Raw genomic sequence first — 21,051 nt, 5'->3', positions numbered from 1 at the left:
TGCCCGCACCAGGGAGGGACTGCTGAGTTAAAGACACTCCTCCAAGATCATGCCTAGGTCAGCTCTTCTATAGACACACAGCTCACCCTAAAGGCATCCTAACAGACCCGGGTGCAAGCACAGCCTCCCAAAGCTCCCAAATCAAGCTGTTTTGCATGGACCTGGATTCATGCAGTCCCCAGCCCCACCACACACCCCATCCCACTCTTCCCACAAACCCAACTATGCCTGGTTCTCCAGGGAAACCCAGCATACCTGTTGTAGAAAATGAGTTTAATGTTTCAAAGGAGTTTTGAGGAAAGCTCGTTCAGAATCTGCCAGAAACCTTGCAGGAGCCCAGAAAATGAGTATTCCCCAAATCTGGCACACCAGCCTGCACTACTGTTTGTACAAATCTGAGTCACGACCACCCTCACTCCCTTAGTAATAAAATGAACCTCAAAGCAGGGGCCACGTTATTAGCACCCCCCAGCAAGGCATCACATGCAAGAAGGGAAACACGTCATGGAGAGGCCCACAGACACATCTGGGGAACCGCCACAACAGCAATGCTTAGCACTTTCACACTTCATGCTTTTATCGTGCCCCTAAGGGAAATTCCCTGGCCACCAGCTTCCCTTCAGCAAATCTGTGACCTCCCAGAGCGACCTTCTCACCATGAGGCTCATCCAGTGACATGAGCAGCTGTGCTCGGCGGGTAGGGTTCTTGTTCTTATGTTTGACCCAGGGTGCAAAGATGATCTACCCAAAAGCCCCAGGCTTCTGCCACTGTCCTCAAAACATGAGGGACTCCACTGCAGCACAGCAGGGCTAAGGGCAAGGATTCAACAGTGCTAGGAAAACCACGTCTAGCTCTGCTGGGTGCTCTGAGCAGCATGTTCAGCACATCAGCAACTTACCCACAGCAGCATTGTTCTCTTGATAAACAGGCCTCAGCAGCTGTAAGACACAACCCAGGAAAGAGAGTCACTTGCAGCAGGCTTGAGGTAGACTTTACAATAAACAGCTGCAAATTTTAGCATGCCAAACCCAGCAAAGCCAAAGCACTCCAGAGTGAAAATAATTTTTATCCTTTTGCCAGCAGAAAATAAGAGCAATTACTTGCACCATGGCCTATGTAGTGAAAGCGCTTCCCATATCCTGACCCTTAGAGTGAGCCCTGAGAGGAGGCAGCAGGTCATTCACCCCAGCTCTCAGTCCCAGTGGAAGATGTTTTAGGAAAATAGTGAAAGCTCCCCCCCAGACCAAAGGACACATGTCTGGCTTGTAAAAATGGCATATGCTCTAGCAAACATTACAGAAGATGGTCAGTAAGACTGAGGCATGGGCCAACAGAGGATCCAGCAAGCACAGACCACAGCCACATGCAGTAACTTGAGCGTGAGGCTGGAAAGCAGCCCTACCTGGCTCCCTGGGTTCAAAGGCGCTAAGATGATATAGTTCTGGTCCGCAGCGGAGGGGACCCGGGACAGGGGTGGCATGGTGTTCTGGCTCCGCTTGCCGATCTCTGTGTACCTCTCCCAGCTGTTCAGCACCAGCCCATCGCTCCCATCATACAGTATGTGGCAGCTCCGGCGCTGCTCGGGCCGCGGAGGCATGGTGCTGTTCTTTTCCCGCTTGTTGGGTGGTGACTGGAGGTCGTAGGCAGACTTGCAGGACGATCGGCGGATCATGCCTTCATGCCCTGACTTGACCTGCGGGACAAGCCTCCAGACCAGTAGTATGATCTCAGTGGGACAGTTCCTGAAAGAGATGGCACGGGGCAGGTCAGAGATGGGGCAGCAGGGAGTGAGGCTCCCCATATCATTCAGACAGCCATCAGCCCTGCAGTTCTTCCTTTTTCTAATGCTTCTGCCCCTGTCCTGCCCCTCCCAGCCCCTGCATCCTTCCTTCTTCTACTCCAGAGAGTACTTTCCCAGTCTCCTGCACCTCTCAAAGCCTTTCCCTTCCCGTAGTCACTGAAATATCCTGCTGCCCTGTCCTGGGCTCCCTCAAACTATCTCTTCCAGAGCCCTGCATTGATGCTTTGGGTGAACACTCACCGGATTTCATGTGCCAGTTCTACACATTTCCAGTGCTCCACAGGCTGCTCATTCAGCTGCAGCACTGTATCAAGTTGCTGCAGACCTGCCTTTTCTGCTGGGCCACCTATGGAGAGAAGAGACAAATGCCAGTCACCTGCCCGACAGATAGCTGAGAGTGAGGGGGAGGAGAAGCCCTAAGTCTAGGAGGCACCCAAATAGCTTCACAGCTTGCACCACTCACTCCTCCAAACCCAATCTGTTTCCTCTAACATCCACACCTGAAAATAAAGTGGGGCCAGCTAGGCTGGAGCTTCACTTCCAACATGCATGCATGCACCACACAGCACCTGAGACAGTCATAAATGTTCCCTCAGAGCTATTGTATGAACTTCCCATGTTTCCTGGCGTGCCATGGGGAGCACCAGGGGACAACAGACACAAGTCCATCCCACAGGTCCACACCAAGAAGATTTACTCAGGCAACTGAGGGTTCCCATGATTCTGCTCCCCTCTGAGCCCCTGTCTGATACCCACACACCAGATGCTTTCCATATGTCTCCCAACCAGCTGGAGGTTGGGAGGAAACTCAGGTTCTCAAGTTGGAGAGGGAAGGAAACAAAATCTCTGCAAATTACTGCAACACACCGCCAAAACAGTGACATAGCGCTAACCCAGTGGCCTCCGACCTCATTAGAGGTGACAGAGCATTCAATAAGTGAAGTTTCTTGGAATTAACCAGAGTCCTGCAAGGCATGGAAGCTTCTGAGTCACGGCATGCTCTGGGAAGTAAAAAAGGAGCAGAGTCATTCATTCAAATCAAGAGGGTTAAAAAAAGATCTGATCTCTTACCGGAGTCCACTGCCTGCACCCGGACTGGGGAGTCACAGCAGATTGTGAAGCCAAACCCATCACTTCCTCGAGGGATCGTAATCTGTCGTAAAAGACAGACACCAGAGTCGCCTGTTAAGTGGGAAAGCAGCCACTGCATGTGATCAGCAAGCACCCCCCTTTCACCAACACATTGCCCCATAGCCTTTGGAAATGCAGCCACACGGCATTTCTAGAAGCAGTCGCAGAGCCCAAAGGAACCATCACAGTGAGCGGCATCACTCTGCGACCCCACGGACAACAGGTCTCTCCCCTGCTGCAGTCAAAGGCAGGCAGAAATGGTGCTAAAAAGCAATGCAAAGATCAACCTGAGGATCAACAGAGAGGAATGCCACAAAACAAGTGTTTGTTGAGCACACACAAGTCTCCACTCACAATACCTGCAAGTGTAAGGAAAGGTCTGATAAGCCATTAGAAAGGAAAACCTGGCAATCTGGCTCTGACACTGATTTCTAACACGGCTTCTCTAAGCAAGGCACTTAAACATTTCAATTCCAGTCGGGTAATACAGAAATAGCAGCACTCCTCTGCTCCAGAGGAAGTTGCAAAGATCCACACACTCCTGTCTGCAAGGCATCTGCACCGGAGCAGGCTCTGTATGCACCACCCCATTAGCTGGGCTGAGTCTGTTTTGTCTCGCTGAGTATGAAAAGGATGGATGCTGTGTTGATTTAGGCTTGCTTCTCCTCCTGATTCAAGAAGCATTAAACTTATTGAAAAAATTACATTTATTTTTTGATGCTGGCTTCCAGCAGTGACTCAATACGACAGCTTCTGTAAATACCTGATTATCCCCCAAGACATTTGTCAAGATCCTGGTTTTAATGACAGAGAAAAGAAAAAAATCCATTATCTGACCTATATTATTTTGAGAACAAACAGCCAGAGAGAAGACAAGGAATTCAGCAGAAGCTGCCAAGGAGGGAAACTGGTTCCTCACTCCTTTACCACGGGAGGGCAAACACCACGAGCTTTCATTTCTCTGCCCCTTGTCCCTGCTTGATTGCTCAGCTTGAAATCAGGCTTCAAAAGAGAAACTGTCTTGACCTGGCAGGATTAAAAAAATAGGTCCGGTCCCACTATGCTGAGTATTTTTCTTTCTGGGGTTTGCTGAATGCTCAAACAGCTGCTTGTGGCTCCACACCTTCAAACCAACCTCACACCTCAAATACAAAGCATAGGGGATCTGAGTTCTTCAGAAGTGTTACCATTGGCACGTCAGGAGCCAGCCCAGCATCTCTCCCACCACGGAGACTCCACGGTCACTTCCCAGCCCAAAGATTCCCCTGCACCAAGAGGTCTCCCACTCCTTCTCCCTGAGCTGGCTGCTCTTGTCCACGACCAACAGACACACCTTCCCTGGGCCACTAAATAGCAGCTTCTCACTGTTGACAGTTTGCTCCCCTCAGCTCCCACCACCATGGCCATTACAGGGAGTTGAACATCGATTTTTGGTGCCATGCACAGAATTTAGAAATATGAGCATCTGACATAAGCTGGAAGGTGGGTGGTAAGAGACTCCAGCACTGCACAGGTTCACTCTACCCACATTTTTGTCAAAAAACACAGAAGATACTGTCAAAATAGAGAACTGAGGAGGTCTAAGATGCAAATCACAGTCAGTTGTCATTAATACAAAGCAGAGCAGCATTCCTGCAGGAACCATCACTATAGCCCCAACAAGAAGTGGGTATTTTTAGTTAAGCTGGTTCTCTGTGCAATTCCCAATATACACTGACTACCACAGCAGCTTTAGCATGACAGGAAAGATTAGCACAGGAGCGCAGAGAAAAGCTGACCACGAGCCAGGAGCCCCAATCCAGACGATGGAGGGAAAATTGTGTTCAAAAGTGCAGGAGACTGGAACCTGCACAAGCAAAACCAGCACCTGGCACTGTACACCGAGCAGGTCCAGCAGAATTTGCACCAGCTTTTACAGACCACAGCAATCTACTTTTCATAAAGCAAGTTGCTGTTGGTTGTAACCAGCTTCAAGCAACACTCAATTTCCAAATACATTAAAACAATTTGAAAAAGAGACAGTAGCAGCCTGGCAGACTTAGCTGCCTGCCATGCCTGCCTCTCCTCTAACAAGTGGTAAACTGAAACACCTCGCAGCTTAACACTTTCATCATTGGCACGCTACCCCCAAGTTGCACAGCAAATGCTCCCCCTCTATCCCCATTTACACACTGCAGCAACAGGCAGAGATCAGCCAGAGACACCTATCTGAAGATGCTTTCCTTATATTCCCAAAATCATAATTTAAAAATTATAACCATAGCAAATCAACACCTTAGAAACAGCACACACAGAGCCCAGAAACGGCAAGAAAGCCCACAGGCACTCATAAACTTAACGGAAACTTGCAGCAACACACACGCACATGCTGGCACATGGACTTTTTCCATGGGAGATACAGACCTGTCTGTATCTCCGCTCCGAGCACACCTTGCAGAGTCCATTGAAGCGGTTCATGGCTGGAAACACTAAACTTGCCGTTAGCCCATGAAAATCCAGTCCCCCGAAGCAGCCGTAATCCCGATCTCCTTGTATCACACGAGTGTGGAACAAACCACAGTCAAACTGGCATGACCGCCCATGGGAACCCAGCTCCAGAGAAGAATGGCAGGAAGCCACCTTTCACCTCCCCAGCCCCTGTCTGTGCTGTATGCCGCTTTACGATAAGCCAGAGGGCTTCCTGAAAACCCTAACTGACAAGGAAGAGAGAGAGTTTTATATTAAAATTCCTGTCAACTATTTAGTATTCCCTAGTCCCTGCTCTGTTGATGTGGCTTTTGTTCCCGCGGCATTCTTCAGCCGCACGGAGCACTTTGTTATTGCAATGTTCTCACAAACACTTCGAGGATGTTTAAGCAGCATTTCACAGGCACCGGCTGTGCGAGCTTCACTTCATTAAAAAGACAGCTTGCGCTCATTACACTTGTAAAGGATAAGAGAGATTTTTTTTTAAAGAAAAAAAAAAGAAAAAGCAGAGTTTGTTTTTGAAAGCACAGACCTAGAGGATACGCATGTCGCGATGCTTTGTGCTCACAGTCACAGAGAGGGAAGCAGAGAGGTCAAATGAATTGCACCCATGGTGTAATTTTGGAATTAAAGACAAAAAGAAACTCTTAACACAGCCAGAAGTAGGGCACAAAGCAGGACTGAGTGAGTCTGCACTACATGGCCCCGACAGCCAGCACCGCAGCACAACCCCTTGGAGAAGAACGCCTTGCAACGGAGAAGAAAGCACCTTCCACACTCCCACATGGGGATGGAAAAGAGAGGAAAGGCTCTAGGGAACCCAAACCCCAGGCTCCTTTGTAAGGCACCTGTGGCAGCAGGGCCAGAGGAGGCTGGGGGGAAGCACAAGGAGCCCCAGTGCTCCCAGGGGACCCAGCAGTTCGGTGGAGCCATTGGAGGCACGGCCTTCAGGCACATTGACCCAGCCTGCTGCAACGCCAGGCTGGAGCTGGAAGGAGGACTGGTCTTCCTTCCCAGCCACCATCTTTCAAGTCAGTGGTGACTGCCGGAGAGGAAGGGAGGAGAGGGGCGCTGGCTTTGTTTGTCTTGCTTAGTCCTGCGCTTTAAAACAAATAACTGAAAATGCAGCTGAGGGAAGCAGTTAAGCGGAATTCGGCACAGATAAATCACGGGGCCGGCTGAGCTCTATTTCCGATGCAAGCCATGTGTTTGTGTTCCCATTTCCCATCCTTGCCTTTCCTATAAATCACCGAGGCTCCACCATGGGCCTTTCCCTTCCCAGAGCAAAAGGCCCTGAAAGGAGGAGGAGAGCAGATGCACTTGTCCACAGAGACACGGGGCCAGGCAGGGCCTGATGCTGTGTGGCAGGCAGCTGGCCAGCCCCGTCCCCATCGCTCCCAGTCAATGGCTGGTGCTTTGTCTCTGTGGCAATATACCAGAAAAACAGGAAGTCCCTGTATGGCAATAGGGAACGAGTGTGGGGTTACTACCCATGTCACCCACCTTCACCAACTGCTGCTCAATTGGGATAATTAATTGCCCATCAAAGCCATGGTGTCAACAGGGAGACTGACACAGCTCCCACCTCAGCATCACCCTCACTAATACTCTGTCCCTTGGCTCGTTTGAAACCTCTCCATGCAGGTTCTGCTGCCAGACAGCTCCGGACCCCACATCTTCACACTCCCAGTGGGTCATAGCCCAGTCATACCTACCTTCAGCTGCTTCATGGTCACAGCATCTGGGCTTTCCTCTGCTGCACTCTGACTTCCCAGCATCAGCTCTAAAAAAGAAGGGAAAAAAAAAAGGAAAAGAAAAAAAAAAAAAGAAAGAAAAAAAAAGAAGGGGGAAAAAAAAAGAGGGAAAGGCCATATCAGCCCAACAGCACACATCTCCTGACAATCCCTTTCCTTCCACACTCCATCTACACACTGTATATACGTTCTTCACACATCGTGGGCACATCTCCTCCAGGCTGTGGCAGCCCTGTGTGGCAGCAGCTGTGGGTTGGTTGCACATCTGGGATAGGCACTGCTGCGTCACCCCGCTCTGTGCCAGCCGACACACACCCTGGCAGCACAGCATGACCAAGGCAGAAGAAAATGCTCCCCACCATCCTGCACAGACCCTAGGAGCCAGATTCTGGCCATGGGATTCAGTCCAAGCCTGAGGCAGGAATCAGCATGATGAAAGGCCAAGCAAAAGGGACAGATGTGGCCGCAATGTTGTGGTCCCCACAGTGACCCAGGCAGCCATGGGTAAGCAGCAGTGAGGGCTGAAGGGGAGAGCTCAGTGCCTGTGCAGAGCCTGTTGAACCAGCCAGGATCTCCCCCATGCCGATCTTCTGGGATCCCGGTGCCCACTGGGCATCGCTGGGCTGAGGAGTGCTCATGGAGACATAAGGTGCCATGGGGCTGGGGCTTGCTCCATGCTGGCACAAGGACAGACATGAGATTGACCCCTCTTCCAAACCTTGTCAACACTCCCTGAGACATCCCAGTGGGGAGACACACCTCTGCTCTGCTTCAGGCGCCGCATGGCCACCTTCAGGTGCTTGGTCCTGCCCAGGTCCTCCCCGAGGAGATAGTACCAGCCACTGACCTCCTGGGTGGGTGGAAAGAAACTGTCAGGGACAGATACTCACCCCCATTTAACTCGGTCTGGTTGCCCGCAGCCCCAGAGGGGTCCTGTTACAGGAGCTACCCCAGGGCACTACGCAGAGCCTGTCCATACTTGCTTGCACCCAGAGCCACAGCCAAGTCCTTCTCTTAGGACACAGCAACTGCTAAAACTCTTATCCCCTCAAGGAGGGACTGAGCATCACTGAAGTAAAAAGCTTCCAGGTTTTTAGAAGGAGACAAGGTGCAGAAAAACAGCCAGTCACCAGTAAAACTGTCCATATCATGTTTGCAGCTGCTGGCAGTCTCACAGGGAGCATACAGCTCCAGCCGTATCGCCAGAGAAGGGTGCCCAAACCAGCTTTCAACAGTGCTGGGTGCTCTGCAGCAGGGCTCCCTTTGCCCCTGTCACATACCCATGTGGCCAGGGCAGCCAAGAGGACAGAGCTGACCTTGGATATCCCTCGCCTCTCTTCTGCTGCTGTCTCCCATTGTTCCCTGGGCAGCTGGGCAGAAGCCAGAGGGACCAACCATCCTGGGGACCAAGCTGAGGAGTCAGATGGGGTTGCAGGAGCCATGGCTCCCAGAGGCCAGATGAAGGGGCCCATTTAAAAATGAGTGGTTTATATCCGCAATGAAGAAACTGAGGAAAGGGGAGAATATTCAGCATGACACAGCACCCAAGAGACAAGGCCAGCTCATCTCATCCCCTGCTGAGGTCCCGGGAGGACCACACACTCCCAGCATCTTCCTCCCATCCCTGTGAAAGTAGGATGCTGTGTGTGGGTGCCAAACACACAAACACTCTGTCCTCTCTACATGCAATGACACTTTGTGAAACTCACTGCCAGAATCTGAGAAGGAAGGGACATCGCTGGGGAGGCCAAATATGACCAGAGCAGAGGTCCCTGCTGGAGAGGGCTGCAATTTAGAGCTGCTGTGCCTAATTATCTTCACTGTTATAAAAAAGTTGCATCTCACTTGTCCAAATTCCAGGGGAGGCCTTGCTCAAGCTGCTTCTTACCCTCTTCTCAGGTCACTACCACAAATAGTTCCTTTTTAACCTCTTGCTAGGAAGTAAATTTCCACACCTCTGGTGGTGTATTAAGACCTTCACAAAACACTTCCAGCTAGCTGAGATACTTTGATGTAGAGTGGACATGCTCAGAGATGAAACCCCTAACCACCAGCAGCTAGGATGAAACATTTCCGTGTTTTAATGGGTCGGCGGGAGTCATTTGCAGCAGTAGCTTTGCAGGTTTCTTTAGGAAGGCAAACCCAGCTGATGTGAAAGCTGTATTACCAAGCAGCAGCCAGGCTGGGGCAGCAGTACTGTGACCAAATCTGCAGCAGTGGGGACGTGGACCCTGGCACAGAGACAGCCTGGCAGCACCGCTGCCTCCAGGAAGAGCCTGAGACCTCTGCCCTTGCCCTCTGCCCATCACCACCTCAGCTGCTGAAGCCCTGGCTCCTGAGCACAGGGAATTGGGCAGACTCCTCGGAGGAGGAGCATGTCCCCACCATCACACCCACTCAGCCACCACCCAGCAGCCATGTGAAGGATGTGACACATGCCAGGCTGAGCGAGCCTGGCCCCATCTCCTGTTCCCCAGGCAGCCCGGCTGCAATCGCTACGGCCAAGTCTCTGCGCCCCCAATTGCTGCTACTCTCTGTGTCCCTGCAGAAGCAAGTGGCAGTCCCCTATCCTAGGATCCCTCCTTTAACAGCCTCCCCACCTCTGCCTCCAGCAATCACACCACCACCGGTCCCATACTGGGAATGGGACCAGGGGACTCCCTGGGCACCTTCAGAGCATCTTTGTCCCACTGTGGGAGAAGCCTGCTCCCGCCCCAGGAGCGCACTACATCCCGCCCCAAGGGCGCACGAGTCAGGCCCCAGTCCCACGTGCTGCCCACCAGCATGCAGTTACCTTTTCCAGGGTCAGGAGGGACTTCACGCCAAAGCTCATGCAGCCGATCAGTTTGCTCTGCCTGCAGGAGAGCCAGAGACCATCAGCACACACTTGTTGAAAACTCCCCAGGCATCAGCTCCCCACAGGCACCCCTTTGCAGGGAGCCCACAAGCATCCCTGCCCATGCTGGGAGCTAGGCAGTGCCCAGGTCTGCCTCCCCCTCCATGCTTTGAGCAAGCATGGTGTAACCACCTGGCTCAGCTGCAGCACGGGCAAGGAGGAGCTGGACTGAAGCATCCTGGTCACCTCCAGCCTATCTAATGTTAGCAGGAGCTCGGCCAAGCAGGCACATGCCACTTGCCTGAGCAGGCAGCATAGCCTGTGAGGTGCCAGACCCCTTGCTGCTGGGCTTTCCTCCTCACTGCATTGCCCCCAGGGGTAGGGAATGTCCCCAGCCCAGAGCCAGGCTCCAGCCCCACTTGGCTTTAGCCAGCATTGCAGATATGAATGGCTGAAGGAGTTTTAAATGATGGTCCAGCTGATGGCTACCAAACAGCAGCAATGCCAACAGAGAGCAGCAAGGGCAGGATTTCCTCTCTGCCAGCCTGCACGCAGCATGGTGCTCACCAGCACAGACATGCCGTGAGAATGACCCTGGCCACTCACGTGTGGTGGCCAGAGCAGGTGGCAGGTTCGCTGCTGTGCCAGCCCCATTTGAAAGAGATTGTATGGCAGGCTAGCAGCCCCTTACCTGGAATTTCTCTCTCTGTTCCAGACGGTGACCAGGAGACGTTTCTGTTCATCCTCCTCTTGCACCGGGCTGCAAGAAGCAGAGGGTACAGCCCGTGAGCACTGATATTCCCCAGGAGCACTTGGCAAGGGCTGCCCTCACAGCTGGACACCCCTCACCCTCCCCAGAGCCAGGTCTTCTCCATTCTCTGTACGGAGCACTGCAGCATCACCCCAAATGGCAACCTCCTCAAACAAGCCACTGTTGCACTAATTCACCTGTTCCTGACAGAAAACTGCAAAGATATGTGATGTGTCCTGGGCAGGTGCTGGGGACATGATTCAGGTGGTTTAAGGGGAAAAATAATCTTGCAGAAAGACACACATCCAACATCAAAGGGTAAAGGCAAGGAACAAGCTACAGTTCATGCTCTGAAACAACCACCCTGTGCCAAATTAAGCATTGCATGGGGACAGAGGTCTGACAGAGACTGGTTAGCTAGCAATGAAAAGCTCCACCGAAACACTAAGAGGCATACGGCTCCTTTCCCATGCAAGGACATGCTGTAGCTCTACGAAATCCTTTTACCTTCCTCATTCATACCGATGCCCATACTATTGCAGGTGCAAGGTCCAGGAAATGGACTGTGTTTGCCCAACTCCTGCCCAGCAAAGAAGTCCAACCGTGCAGGAATGTCGCTGCCATGCTGTGTGCTGACAGCTTTGTGAGCCTCTGCAAAGCTCTGCCCAAAAGTTCAAGGCATTTCAGCTATAAAAAACAGCAGAATAATGTCTGTCACTCCTCATCTCAGCAGCAAACCTGCTCATGCATGATGCAAGTTTATTACAGATCATAACGCAAAAGCAAACGCAGGGTCTCGGCTTCAAGAGGGTGCCCCGGGACAGCAGCCACGTGGGTCCCCCAGTGCTCAGTGTGAAGACAGTGCTGATGGATGGGCCAGAGCTATCTCTGCCCTGTCATACTCACAAGAGAAAGTCCTCATGGAAGACAGGACTTTTGCTGTCTGGCACAGTCTTCGTCTTTTGCCTGCATTTCCAGTCAGCATCTGGCACGATCGACATCTTTACAGAGGAAAACAAGCCGTGTTAGCACTCTCAAAGCAAGCACTGGCACACAGCTGCCAGCTCTGCCGTTGCAGCAGTGGGAGACTGGCACAGCCACTTTTATGGATGGCTAAGCCTCAAAGATCCAGCTGAGCCTGTGCTAACAGGGGGTTTAGATCACTTTACCCCAGGCATGTCAAGTAATTGCATTACAAAACTCCTTGGGGCAGGGGAGGGAAGAAAAAGAGCAAAAAAATAGACTGATGTACACAAATGTTGCTGGCTGGTCTCCAACTTGCAGCCCGCTCACAGGGGAGATGCTTCCTGCACTGTACACACCACAGTGGGAGCAGCCTGCCAAGGTGACCTCCAGGAGAGCCCAGAGCCACACTGTGCTGGCCAAACACTTCTCCCCACCAGTCCTTGGGCACCCAGTGGGATGCTCTCGCAATGAATGTTTGACACATTCCTCAGCAGGGTCCTGTCCTCTGCTTTTTGGTCTTCGTGCAGACACTGTGCCAACAAAACCTGCGAGCTCACCAACACTGGGCAAGAGACCATCCACCTCCCTGCATGCTGTGGATGCTCAGCCAGAGCAGGATAGAGGAGAAAAGGGAAGGGACAGGCAGCCCAGAGCATGCTTGGAGAAGCCAACCACGAAATCCCCATAAAGCACAAAGCTCTCCAAGCAAAGCCCCAGGAGAACCTACCTTCACATAGGAGTCGCATGTCTGGTACTCCTTTCCCATCAAACCTTTTGCTTCCATGACTGGAAAGGAAACAAAACGGTCATGCCCCAAAGCAGCAGGAAAAGCGTCTTCCTACACCACAGTGCTCTGCTCTACAGGGTCCTCCCTCCTCGTGGGACCAAACCCATCTCCTACCCCAACAGGATCCCGCACACAGCCTGTTCTCACTGGGCACCCATAAACAAGTGAAGGGGTTTATTGTATTTTTTCTTTAATACACCCATGCTATAAATACAAGCATCTGTGGTGAGGTTGGCAGCAGATGCAGTTGAGCATCCGGATGGCAAATTGCATTTCATTTGCCTGACTTCACTGGGAGCTCTGGACTCCCAGCCCTGGAGCCAAATGTATCACCAAGTTAAATATCAACGGCCGTATCCTGATGGCAGCCCCGCCAGCAGGCGCTCAGCATTGCACCTCTGCCAGAAGTTGGGAACCCTGTGGAATCCTGTGTTTCCCAGCCATGTGGCTGGAGGCAATAGATGGGCAGCAGAGCCTGGATAGCCCAGGACAGGCTGTTGGAACAAGGCTAAGCTCCTTCTTAACAAGCCCCGGGCGAGGCAGCAGTGATTTTGCCTTTGTCAGTGTGTTCCCAATAAACATGGTCAGCCTGATAGAAACCCCAGTGCACAAGGGGAATGGGGTTCTGCAAGACCCGCTGGTGCTTCATGAAGCTGTTTGTAAGGTTCTGCCAGGACAGGCGGCACCAAGAGCTCCTCCTGCAGCCAGACCTGCTTTGACTTTAAAGACGTTGGGGAGCAGAATGAAAAAGTTAAAGACAGATCACCCCATATCTCCCAGCCTTCTCCTGCCCACACCAAGTATCCTGCGCATCCAGCACATCCAGTGGGATGTCGAGTTCCAGACCTTGAGCCACCTTTGCATCCAGCACATCCAGTGGGATGTCGGGTTCCAGACCTTGAGCCACCTTTGCCTCTTTGCTGGACAATCTTCCTCTTCCCAGACCCTCTTTTGAAGATGGCATCAGAAAGAAACAGTGACTTGCACCCAGCTCACGCTGGGGCTGCTCCAGATGGAGGGATTTGGAGTAAAATCTGTGCCTTACCCTCAGAACCACACACAGTTTGGAGGGAGAGAAAAAAAAAGACCAAACAAAACCACATTTTCCTGCTGCTGCTTCTTTACAAAGCTTGCCTTGCACAGCCAGAAAAGGGCAGCAAGCTCTCGCGGCTGCTGAGCAGAGAACAGGGGCTGCACATGGCTTGGCCAGTCCCTACAGCCTCACCAGGCTCAGGCCATCCTCTGCCCTCATTTCATTACACCCAGGCAGGGATGTAGCTGGGCTGTAAGGTGGGATGTTGCTCAAAAGAAAGCCTTTTCCATCCCCTCCTGTCCTGCTATGAAGGTCCCTGGGAGGGGGGTGCCCTCCTCCTCAAAGCATGGCCGCCCCCAAGGGCACTGGGAAGTCCCAGGGCCCTGCTTTCCCCTTTCACCCTACACAGACCAAATCCAGTGCAGCAGCAAGCCTGCTCTGTTCAGTGAGGGAATTTTCACTCTGACCATTTCAAACTCTTTGCTTTTTCCTTGATACTTCAACCACACTTATCATGAAGCCCTGAGGAGCCCCTGGTAGAAACGTGCCAGACTAGGACACACACATCCTTCACTGCAGGAATAATCCTAAGGGCCCCCCCCAGCTGTCTCCAGACAGGTTTTTCCTAAAGAAAAGAGGTAGTTCTGACACTCTCATTGGCCTTTCTAATGAACACACCATGGTCACCTGGAAATGAAGGTCTCGAGAAATTTCAGTTTGGCCTCTAAATCAAAGCACTCCCAGTTGTGCCGCCCTACCACAGTTGTTCCCAATAGCCACCTTGAAGCTCCAAAGAGCTTGAAGAAAGGGCACGGAAATGCTGTCCCCATCACTAGCCCACCAGGACTCTGGGGCCACCCTGCCACACGCCCCAGGGAGGTACTCACTGTGCAGCACCAGGATCCGGCCCCGCACCTCGATGGACAACTTCAGCTGGCCTAGAGGAAAGGAGAGGAGAAATGGTGAAGGAGGCAGGGCTCACCCAGTGCCCCAGCACTCAGCAGCGCAGGGACCCTGCGGCTCTGAGGCTTGCACGGGTCCAGCCTATCCTGCCTCCCCACCCCTGGGCACAGGGGCATCACCTGGGGAGCCAAGAGGAAAGAGGTAGGAGGAAACATCTTCTACCAAAAAAGTCTTACAGCTCCAGATGTAAAAACATTCCCGGAGAACCTGAATACTGTTTTCTCAGCACACAGTAAACTGATGGCAGGAGGCACAAGCCCATGGCAGGGGGGAAATGGGAGGACCAAGATGAAACAGCCGCTGTGGGATGAATTAGCCCTTGTTTAACAGAGGGATGCAGCATGTTCAAATCCTCCCCCCAGCCCAGATTCAACTTCCCCTTTGCTTCTCCCCTGAGCTTCTGTGCGGGGAAGGGGCTGTCAGTCCTGTAGAAGGTGACAGTGGGCCAAGCTGCAGACAGTCTGGACGAAGGCCAAGGACAACTGATGCCTTTGGTGGCAGGAACACACCGGAGCAGGGTCAGCCAAGGCTGGCTCCATTGGGGGAGCCTGGGCCATGGCACTAACCTGGTTTCATCCAGCTGCTGCTTGGGGACTGCACTTCAAAAACGCCTCCTCCCTGCCTGCCCTACTGCTTGCCTCATCTGTCCAGGGTGGTTTTGGGGAAATTAGAAAGCCTCAACAATCCCTTTGCTGACTGTCACATCCAGCAACAGTTCATTATCACTGGCACTGTCGAGCAGAGAAGACGCAGTGCAAGGACTAATGCAGCACTGCTCACAGCACAAACCTAGCCCCCAGGAACCAAAGCATGGCAAGAGCTCCTGTGTTGCAGCCTCCTGCATTTCCTGGGGAACCCAGACAGTACAGGCTGGTGAGCAGACAGGTAATCTCTTAAAACCAGGAGTCAATACTTGCTTTAATCTAGGATTAAACAAGAATGGTTTCAGTCATGTGTTTTGACACTGAATAACTGTCAGGTGGCCAACGTGGCTAGGAGCAGCCAACCCGCAGAGAAGAGCAATGCTCCACCATCCTGCAGTCACTCTGCTGCAGAGCCCAGCGAGGGCTGGGACCAAGCAGGACCCCTGGCTCCCAGGGAGGCAGCACCTCTGGGAAAGTGCCTGTCTCCCCTGCACAACAGCACCAAGAGCTTTTGATTGAAGAGGTGATGGTGGCAGAGGAGAGCCTTGCAGAGCTGCATGGAAGAAACATGACTTTGGAGCAGGTCTGGATGGAGATCCCTCTTGCTCCCAATGCACTGGCTTACCCACAGTCACCCACCAAGTCAGGACCTGCCTGCCTGGGCTGCCCAGCTCCCCAGTGCCAGGCCTGCTGAGCTTTGTAGGGGATCTGCTGCCCGTCGTCACCATGAGCAGAGCAAGAAGCATGATCAAGAGATCAAAGGCAGGATGATTCCACCAGTCGCTAACAGGCCAAAAGAGCAGATCTTAGTAAGAGCACAGGGATGTCCACTTCTGCCCCTCAAGAGGGCAGAAAAATGACAGAAGAGAAAGAGAGCTCGAAGTGCCAAGATCTGGTACCTGGAGCAAATGACAAGATCTTTCTTGGAGCAGGAGATTGATCTGACTTATGAAAGGAGGACTCAGGACCTAACCCACTCCACAGGCAGCCCTTAGGGAGGAGGCTTCTCCTCATGTGGACTGGCACAGCACAGCAGCAAGAGCTCACTGTGGGACTCAGCAGTCCCTCATGGGTGCTGCAGAGCCCGCCTGTACAAGACAGCAAGCAATATTTCTACCCATCAGTGCCTTTTAAGCTACCTACAGTGAGAGAGGAAGGGAGGACTCAGAGCAGAGAGAGGAGGTGGGAGGAACGGAGCCAGGGAAGTGTTGGAGAAGGGTTCCACAGGGAACAGACCAGGGTAACTCAGCCCAAGCAGCCTCCTGCAGAATTTCTCTCAGTGTGGATTGCACAGGCAGATCCAACCCCTGTGCTCACGAGCTTGTCTACTTGCGACAGGGTCAGCTGAAACCCAAGTCCAAAGGCTGAGGGTGCTCAGGCAGGCCTCTGAATCCATAAACCCCGCTGCAAAGGCACAAGGACAAGATGGGAGAATTATTTCTAAAAAAAGAACAAAGGAAGGAGCATCCCAAACATGCCTTCAGCTGGCAACAGGCAAGGTAAGCACCTGCAGACACAGTGTACACAACTGCAGAAGAATACACAGGCTGTTCACAACCCACTCTGAAGCAAAGCCTCAGAATAAAAGAATAAGGAGAATAAAATCCAGCTCTTACACAGCTCCAAATTCAACCTGCAGTTCCCACGGCCTCTCAAAATGCCTGTGCCAGATCCCTGAGCTCCCACCTCTTATCTGGAGCTGTGATTTGTGGTTTTCAGCACTGCCTGGACCCGTCTGCCAGCAACTGATTCCCAGCATTGAAAAGCCAAGCAGTCACAGACCCTGCGCAGGAGGCCAGCAACTGGGAGAGCCACATGCGTAAACCCCTGCTGAGCAAGGGCACAGGTCCCAGCGCAGCAGCTCTGCTCTACCGGCCCACTTACAGTTACACACTCGCTTTCCTGTGCACTAGCAACCCCACGTCAGCCCTAAAATCTACCCACAATACTGAGACTGGCACAAAGACTCAGTTGACAGCATTTGTCAGGGTCTGGGTGAAACACTGCCGGGGTGCAGGGCAGGCTGCCAGCCCCCAGCTTGCAGGCCCCGCTCAGCCCCTCTGAACACCCTCCCAAGAGGGTTCCCTGGGAGCTGCCGCTTACCAGCCTGCATAGAATGTGCAGATTTTAAGGGTGAAATTTGTGTAATTGTTCTGGACCAACCCAAAACTAAACATTTCCCAATGCTCCTGGAGAATCAAAAGATTGAAAGAAAGCATAATTAGCAAGTTTCATTTAGCCCAAAGCAAAATATCCTATTTTCACTTGTTTTCCAGCTTACAAAACACAAAAAACTTGTAAATATCATTTATAGACATCTAAACATCTTTCAAATTAAAAGCCAGCATTTCATTTTGCAAAATACACACCCAAGGGCTTAAGCTTGCTGGAGTGGGAGTATCTTACGGGATTGTTTGACCTGAAACAAATCAGAGAAGCCATTTTTCACTCAAAAAACCAGAAAATTTTCAGATCTCTCTCCAGCTCACATGCATGTCCATGTGTGTATCTGCATGTCTGGAAGCACATGTGTGCACATGTGGAAATGTACCTCTTTATATGCATTTATACATGTGCAAGTGAAGTCAAAGTGGAAAATAAGGACAAGAGCCAGGTGGGATAAATCAGGACAGCTCCATTGAAGCTAATACTGATTTACAACAGTGAGAATATTGTTGCCCAGTTTCACCATGCCACCCCAGCCTTCTGGACCAAGATTTTAACCCTTCTGCTATCTCCAGATCTCTGACACTGTGGGAACCTTCTCACTGTTCCACTATTAGCATGTCACAACCGTTACAACTCTAAAGCAAAATGCCCCCGCCTAACGAAGCATGACTGACGAGGAGTCAGCTCAGTAATGAATGGGCCCTGGGGAGGAGAAAGGAAGCTTTTGTGCTGGGTAATTCAGGGCAGGGGGCGGAAGCTCTATGCCCAGCACTGACCTGGGGACAGGGTCAGCTCCTGGGGTAGCACATGGAGCCAAGACTTCTGCACAATGAGGGACTGGGTCACAAGGGACTGTGTCCTCATGCATCATGTGCATTACTGTTGCTTCTGGTGCAGGGACAGTGCCCATGGCCCCTGTGTCACAGGCTACACCCGCACCAAAGAGAGGAGAACAAGTAGAAAATGGGCAGGTTTGCCTTTTTCAAAGTACCGCAAATTGGCCCCTAGTAGAAAGGATTTGGGAGTATCAGTGGGAAAGGTTCTCTCCTCCCCGTGAAGAACAGATAATACTTCTCTCAATGCATCTGTTCTCAAGCATCTCCAAAGCACATGAAGGGACAAACTGCACACCCCAACACGCCCCAGCCAGCCTACCTGACCCCAAAAGGGTCCAAGCCTGCTCATACCAGGGTAGCACTCTGGCTTTGTAGCAATTCCAGTGCTTGTATGGGGCTGCGATCAGAGAGGGAAGGTGTTGTTGGAAAGAGCTGATCCAGCCTTAGGTGGTGGAAAGGGTTTGCTGTACCACCATCTGCACTTGGACAGACTGGCTCAGTGGCAGCAGTTACATTTTCTCAGATGCATGGAGCAGTAACTGTCCTCCAGACCTGGGTGGGCAGAAACACAACCCCTATTCAGGCAAGTTCTTGGGCTGCATTTCCACCTTGCTCCAAGAGAAGAGGGTCAGAGAAACATTATCCTCTGGGTTTATCTCTTTTGATACATCCCTAATATGAACTAAGGGAAACAGCTTCAGCAGAGAGGCCCTGACACAGCTTGTCCAGGTCACCTGTGTTCAATAGAGGTTAATATAAATGAAAATACGTGCAGAGAAAGGCCAGAGGGAGACAAAAGAGCGGACAGCTCATCTCACATCAGGACCCACACGCAGCTCTTGGGTGCACACTCCATCACAAAGAGCAGGGCTCAGCAGGCTCGCAGGGCTGCAGTGCAGAGGGTGCCCAGGCCCCATCCATCTGGACCCCACAGGGCCAGGAGAGGCAATTCAAGCTGATGAACAAAGCTGGCACAAGGAGAACAGGGAAAAACCGGGTATGAACAAGCACAAGATGGTAATCAACCAGATTCCCACCCATAAGAGAGGTTTGCCAAGCCAAGGGAGGGGACACATGAATGTTGTTCTTTGGGAGCTGACCTAGCAGGCAGGAAAATCTGTTCCTTACTGATGATCTCTGAGAAATGGAAAATTTGGGTTTCTGCTCCTTAAATGCTTTTCTGTTTTATTGTAGGAAAAATGCAGGCTTTGCCCTGGCTGGGACAGCCAAAAACCATCAATGCACACATCAGGTAGGACTCTTACCAGAGGAAAGCAGTGTAAGATAACTGCCTGTGTGGGAGGTCCCCATGGGCACAAGGCAGAGCACCCCGAAATCACCATCTACAACCTCTGGCCCTGGCACCAGCCCTTTCGAAGACCCTCTCCTTGGCCACCCACACGGAGAGGGTAGTGCTGGCCCTGTCCTGCCACTGCTCTCCTCAAAGCACACAATGCCACATCTCACCAGCAACCATCAGCCCATGAAGGGAACTTCAGCTTGCAGAGATGATGTTTACCCCAAACTTGGTTAACAGAGCCAACAGGCACCACAAAACTCACATCATTTGGCATGCATAAGCCCTACAAAGACAGAGGATTTCAGCTTCCAAGGCTGTCCTCAGCAGTTTGATGCTTACAAGACAAAAGGGAGAAGAAGTAACATCCCTTGGTTGCTCAGAGAAGGGACGCCCTGCTCCACTCATGAAACCCTCTCTGCTTCCCTGCAGCCTCTTTAACAGCACATTGCACGATTGCCTGCCCAGTTCGCTAAAACAAGCAGCTTTGAAAGAAAACTGTTGCTTAAAAAGTGGCACCCAGAATGGGCACCCAACTTCCCTCTGCATAAGATCGCTGCTGACAAGCATCGTCACACACCACAAGCAATGGCCATGGCATATGCTGTCAAATTCACCTGCTCACGGGGGGGGTGGGGGGGTGGTATACAGGGCTCGTAGCCCAGCCACCACTGGGCTGGCCCCAGCCCGCAGAGCTAAGCCACTACTGCCTGCGGACTTCTTCAAGCCCACGCAGCAAAGCTGAGGCAACCACGGAAAGACCCGCTAGGAGCAAAGAAGGAAATGTGGGTTCTGTCCTAACGGGAGCCACAGCTCCGGCCAGCCCTGCACAGCAATCCCGGCTTGTGCCCATCCAGGGGGCAAAACAACCTGGGTATTCAGCGGCCGGCTGACTGCCGCAGCACGCCTCAGTGGCTGCAGCTTGGTTTCAGGGCACTCCCTGGTTTGCCTCTCAATGGATCCATGCATTATTCCAGCTCAGCGAGGCAGAAGCCAGCAGGCTGCCGATCAGCATTAACGTCTTCAGGGAACAGCTCTCCAGCCCGTTCCTAGCGTGCTGGGCTTTGGCCGTGACCTGCTGTGGCTCCCCATGCCGCACCAGCGAGGGTCACAGCCACGGCCACATACCCCGGACACCGTGGTGGGCCCCTGCTCCCTGGAGATGCATGCTCAATGCTTACCGAACGTGGCGAGGCAGAAAGAAGCTCCCAGGGGGTCAGCCTGGCGGGTGCAGAGCGAGACTCTGCGGACATTGCCGGGCTCCATGGCCGGACACCTCTAATTAGCCAGTAATTGGAGCCCTCTCTGCCCAGCCCGAGAAAGCCAAGCAGCCGTTTCAGCAGGGACTGACAGGCAGCCGTGCGGCTGGGTTTCCATGGGACACGCGTCCAACCGCCACACGTTTGAATGGCGCGGTTCCCATTGGCCCCACGGATTTGAACTGGGACCGCACCTGCCTGAGCAAACAAGCCCCAGCCCAATGCCACAGCCACGTGCAAGGATGCAAGGACGTGGGCAGTGCTCTGCCCGCCCCTGCGGACCCGAGTCCCGTGCCAGCACCGCCCCACAGCCACCCTGCTGAGGTACCAGGAATGAACTCCTGGGAAAAAAAAAAC

The 21,051-nt window shown here is 52.4% G+C and overlaps 1 protein-coding gene across 3 annotated transcripts in view; it reads right to left on the bottom strand.

Annotated features, from left to right (window-relative positions):
• Positions 1-20,716, bottom strand: part of RGS3 (regulator of G protein signaling 3) — a 77,918-nt gene extending 57,202 nt beyond the window's left edge. The window contains exons 1-12 of one of the 3 annotated variants that reach the window (XM_040607060.1): positions 20,617-20,716; positions 14,414-14,464; positions 12,434-12,492; positions 11,647-11,741; positions 10,681-10,749; positions 9,948-10,008; positions 7,913-8,003; positions 7,115-7,182; positions 2,874-2,955; positions 2,043-2,148; positions 1,404-1,743; positions 900-939 (exon numbers count right to left, since the gene is read on the bottom strand). In XM_040607060.1, coding sequence (XP_040462994.1) covers positions 900-939; positions 1,404-1,743; positions 2,043-2,148; positions 2,874-2,955; positions 7,115-7,182; positions 7,913-8,003; positions 9,948-10,008; positions 10,681-10,749; positions 11,647-11,741; positions 12,434-12,492; positions 14,414-14,464; positions 20,617-20,701 — 1,147 coding nt within the window. In that variant the 5' untranslated portion in view covers positions 20,702-20,716. Of the gene's footprint in view, positions 1-899; positions 940-1,403; positions 1,744-2,042; positions 2,149-2,873; positions 2,956-5,336; positions 5,497-7,114; positions 7,183-7,912; positions 8,004-9,947; positions 10,009-10,680; positions 10,750-11,247; positions 11,401-11,646; positions 11,742-12,433; positions 12,493-14,413; positions 14,465-20,616 lie in introns of those variants that run through there. The other 2 variants (XM_040607061.1, XM_040607062.1) reach the window with 2 other exon arrangements.
• Between the last annotated feature and the right edge of the window lie 335 nt (positions 20,717-21,051).

Source organism: Falco naumanni, chromosome 9 (assembly GCF_017639655.2).
Source record: "Falco naumanni isolate bFalNau1 chromosome 9, bFalNau1.pat, whole genome shotgun sequence".
In the NCBI taxonomy this organism is placed as follows: Eukaryota; Metazoa; Chordata; class Aves; order Falconiformes; family Falconidae; genus Falco; species Falco naumanni.
The sequence above is the reverse complement of the archived record's forward strand: the minus strand, read 5'-3'. Positions and strand labels throughout refer to the sequence as shown.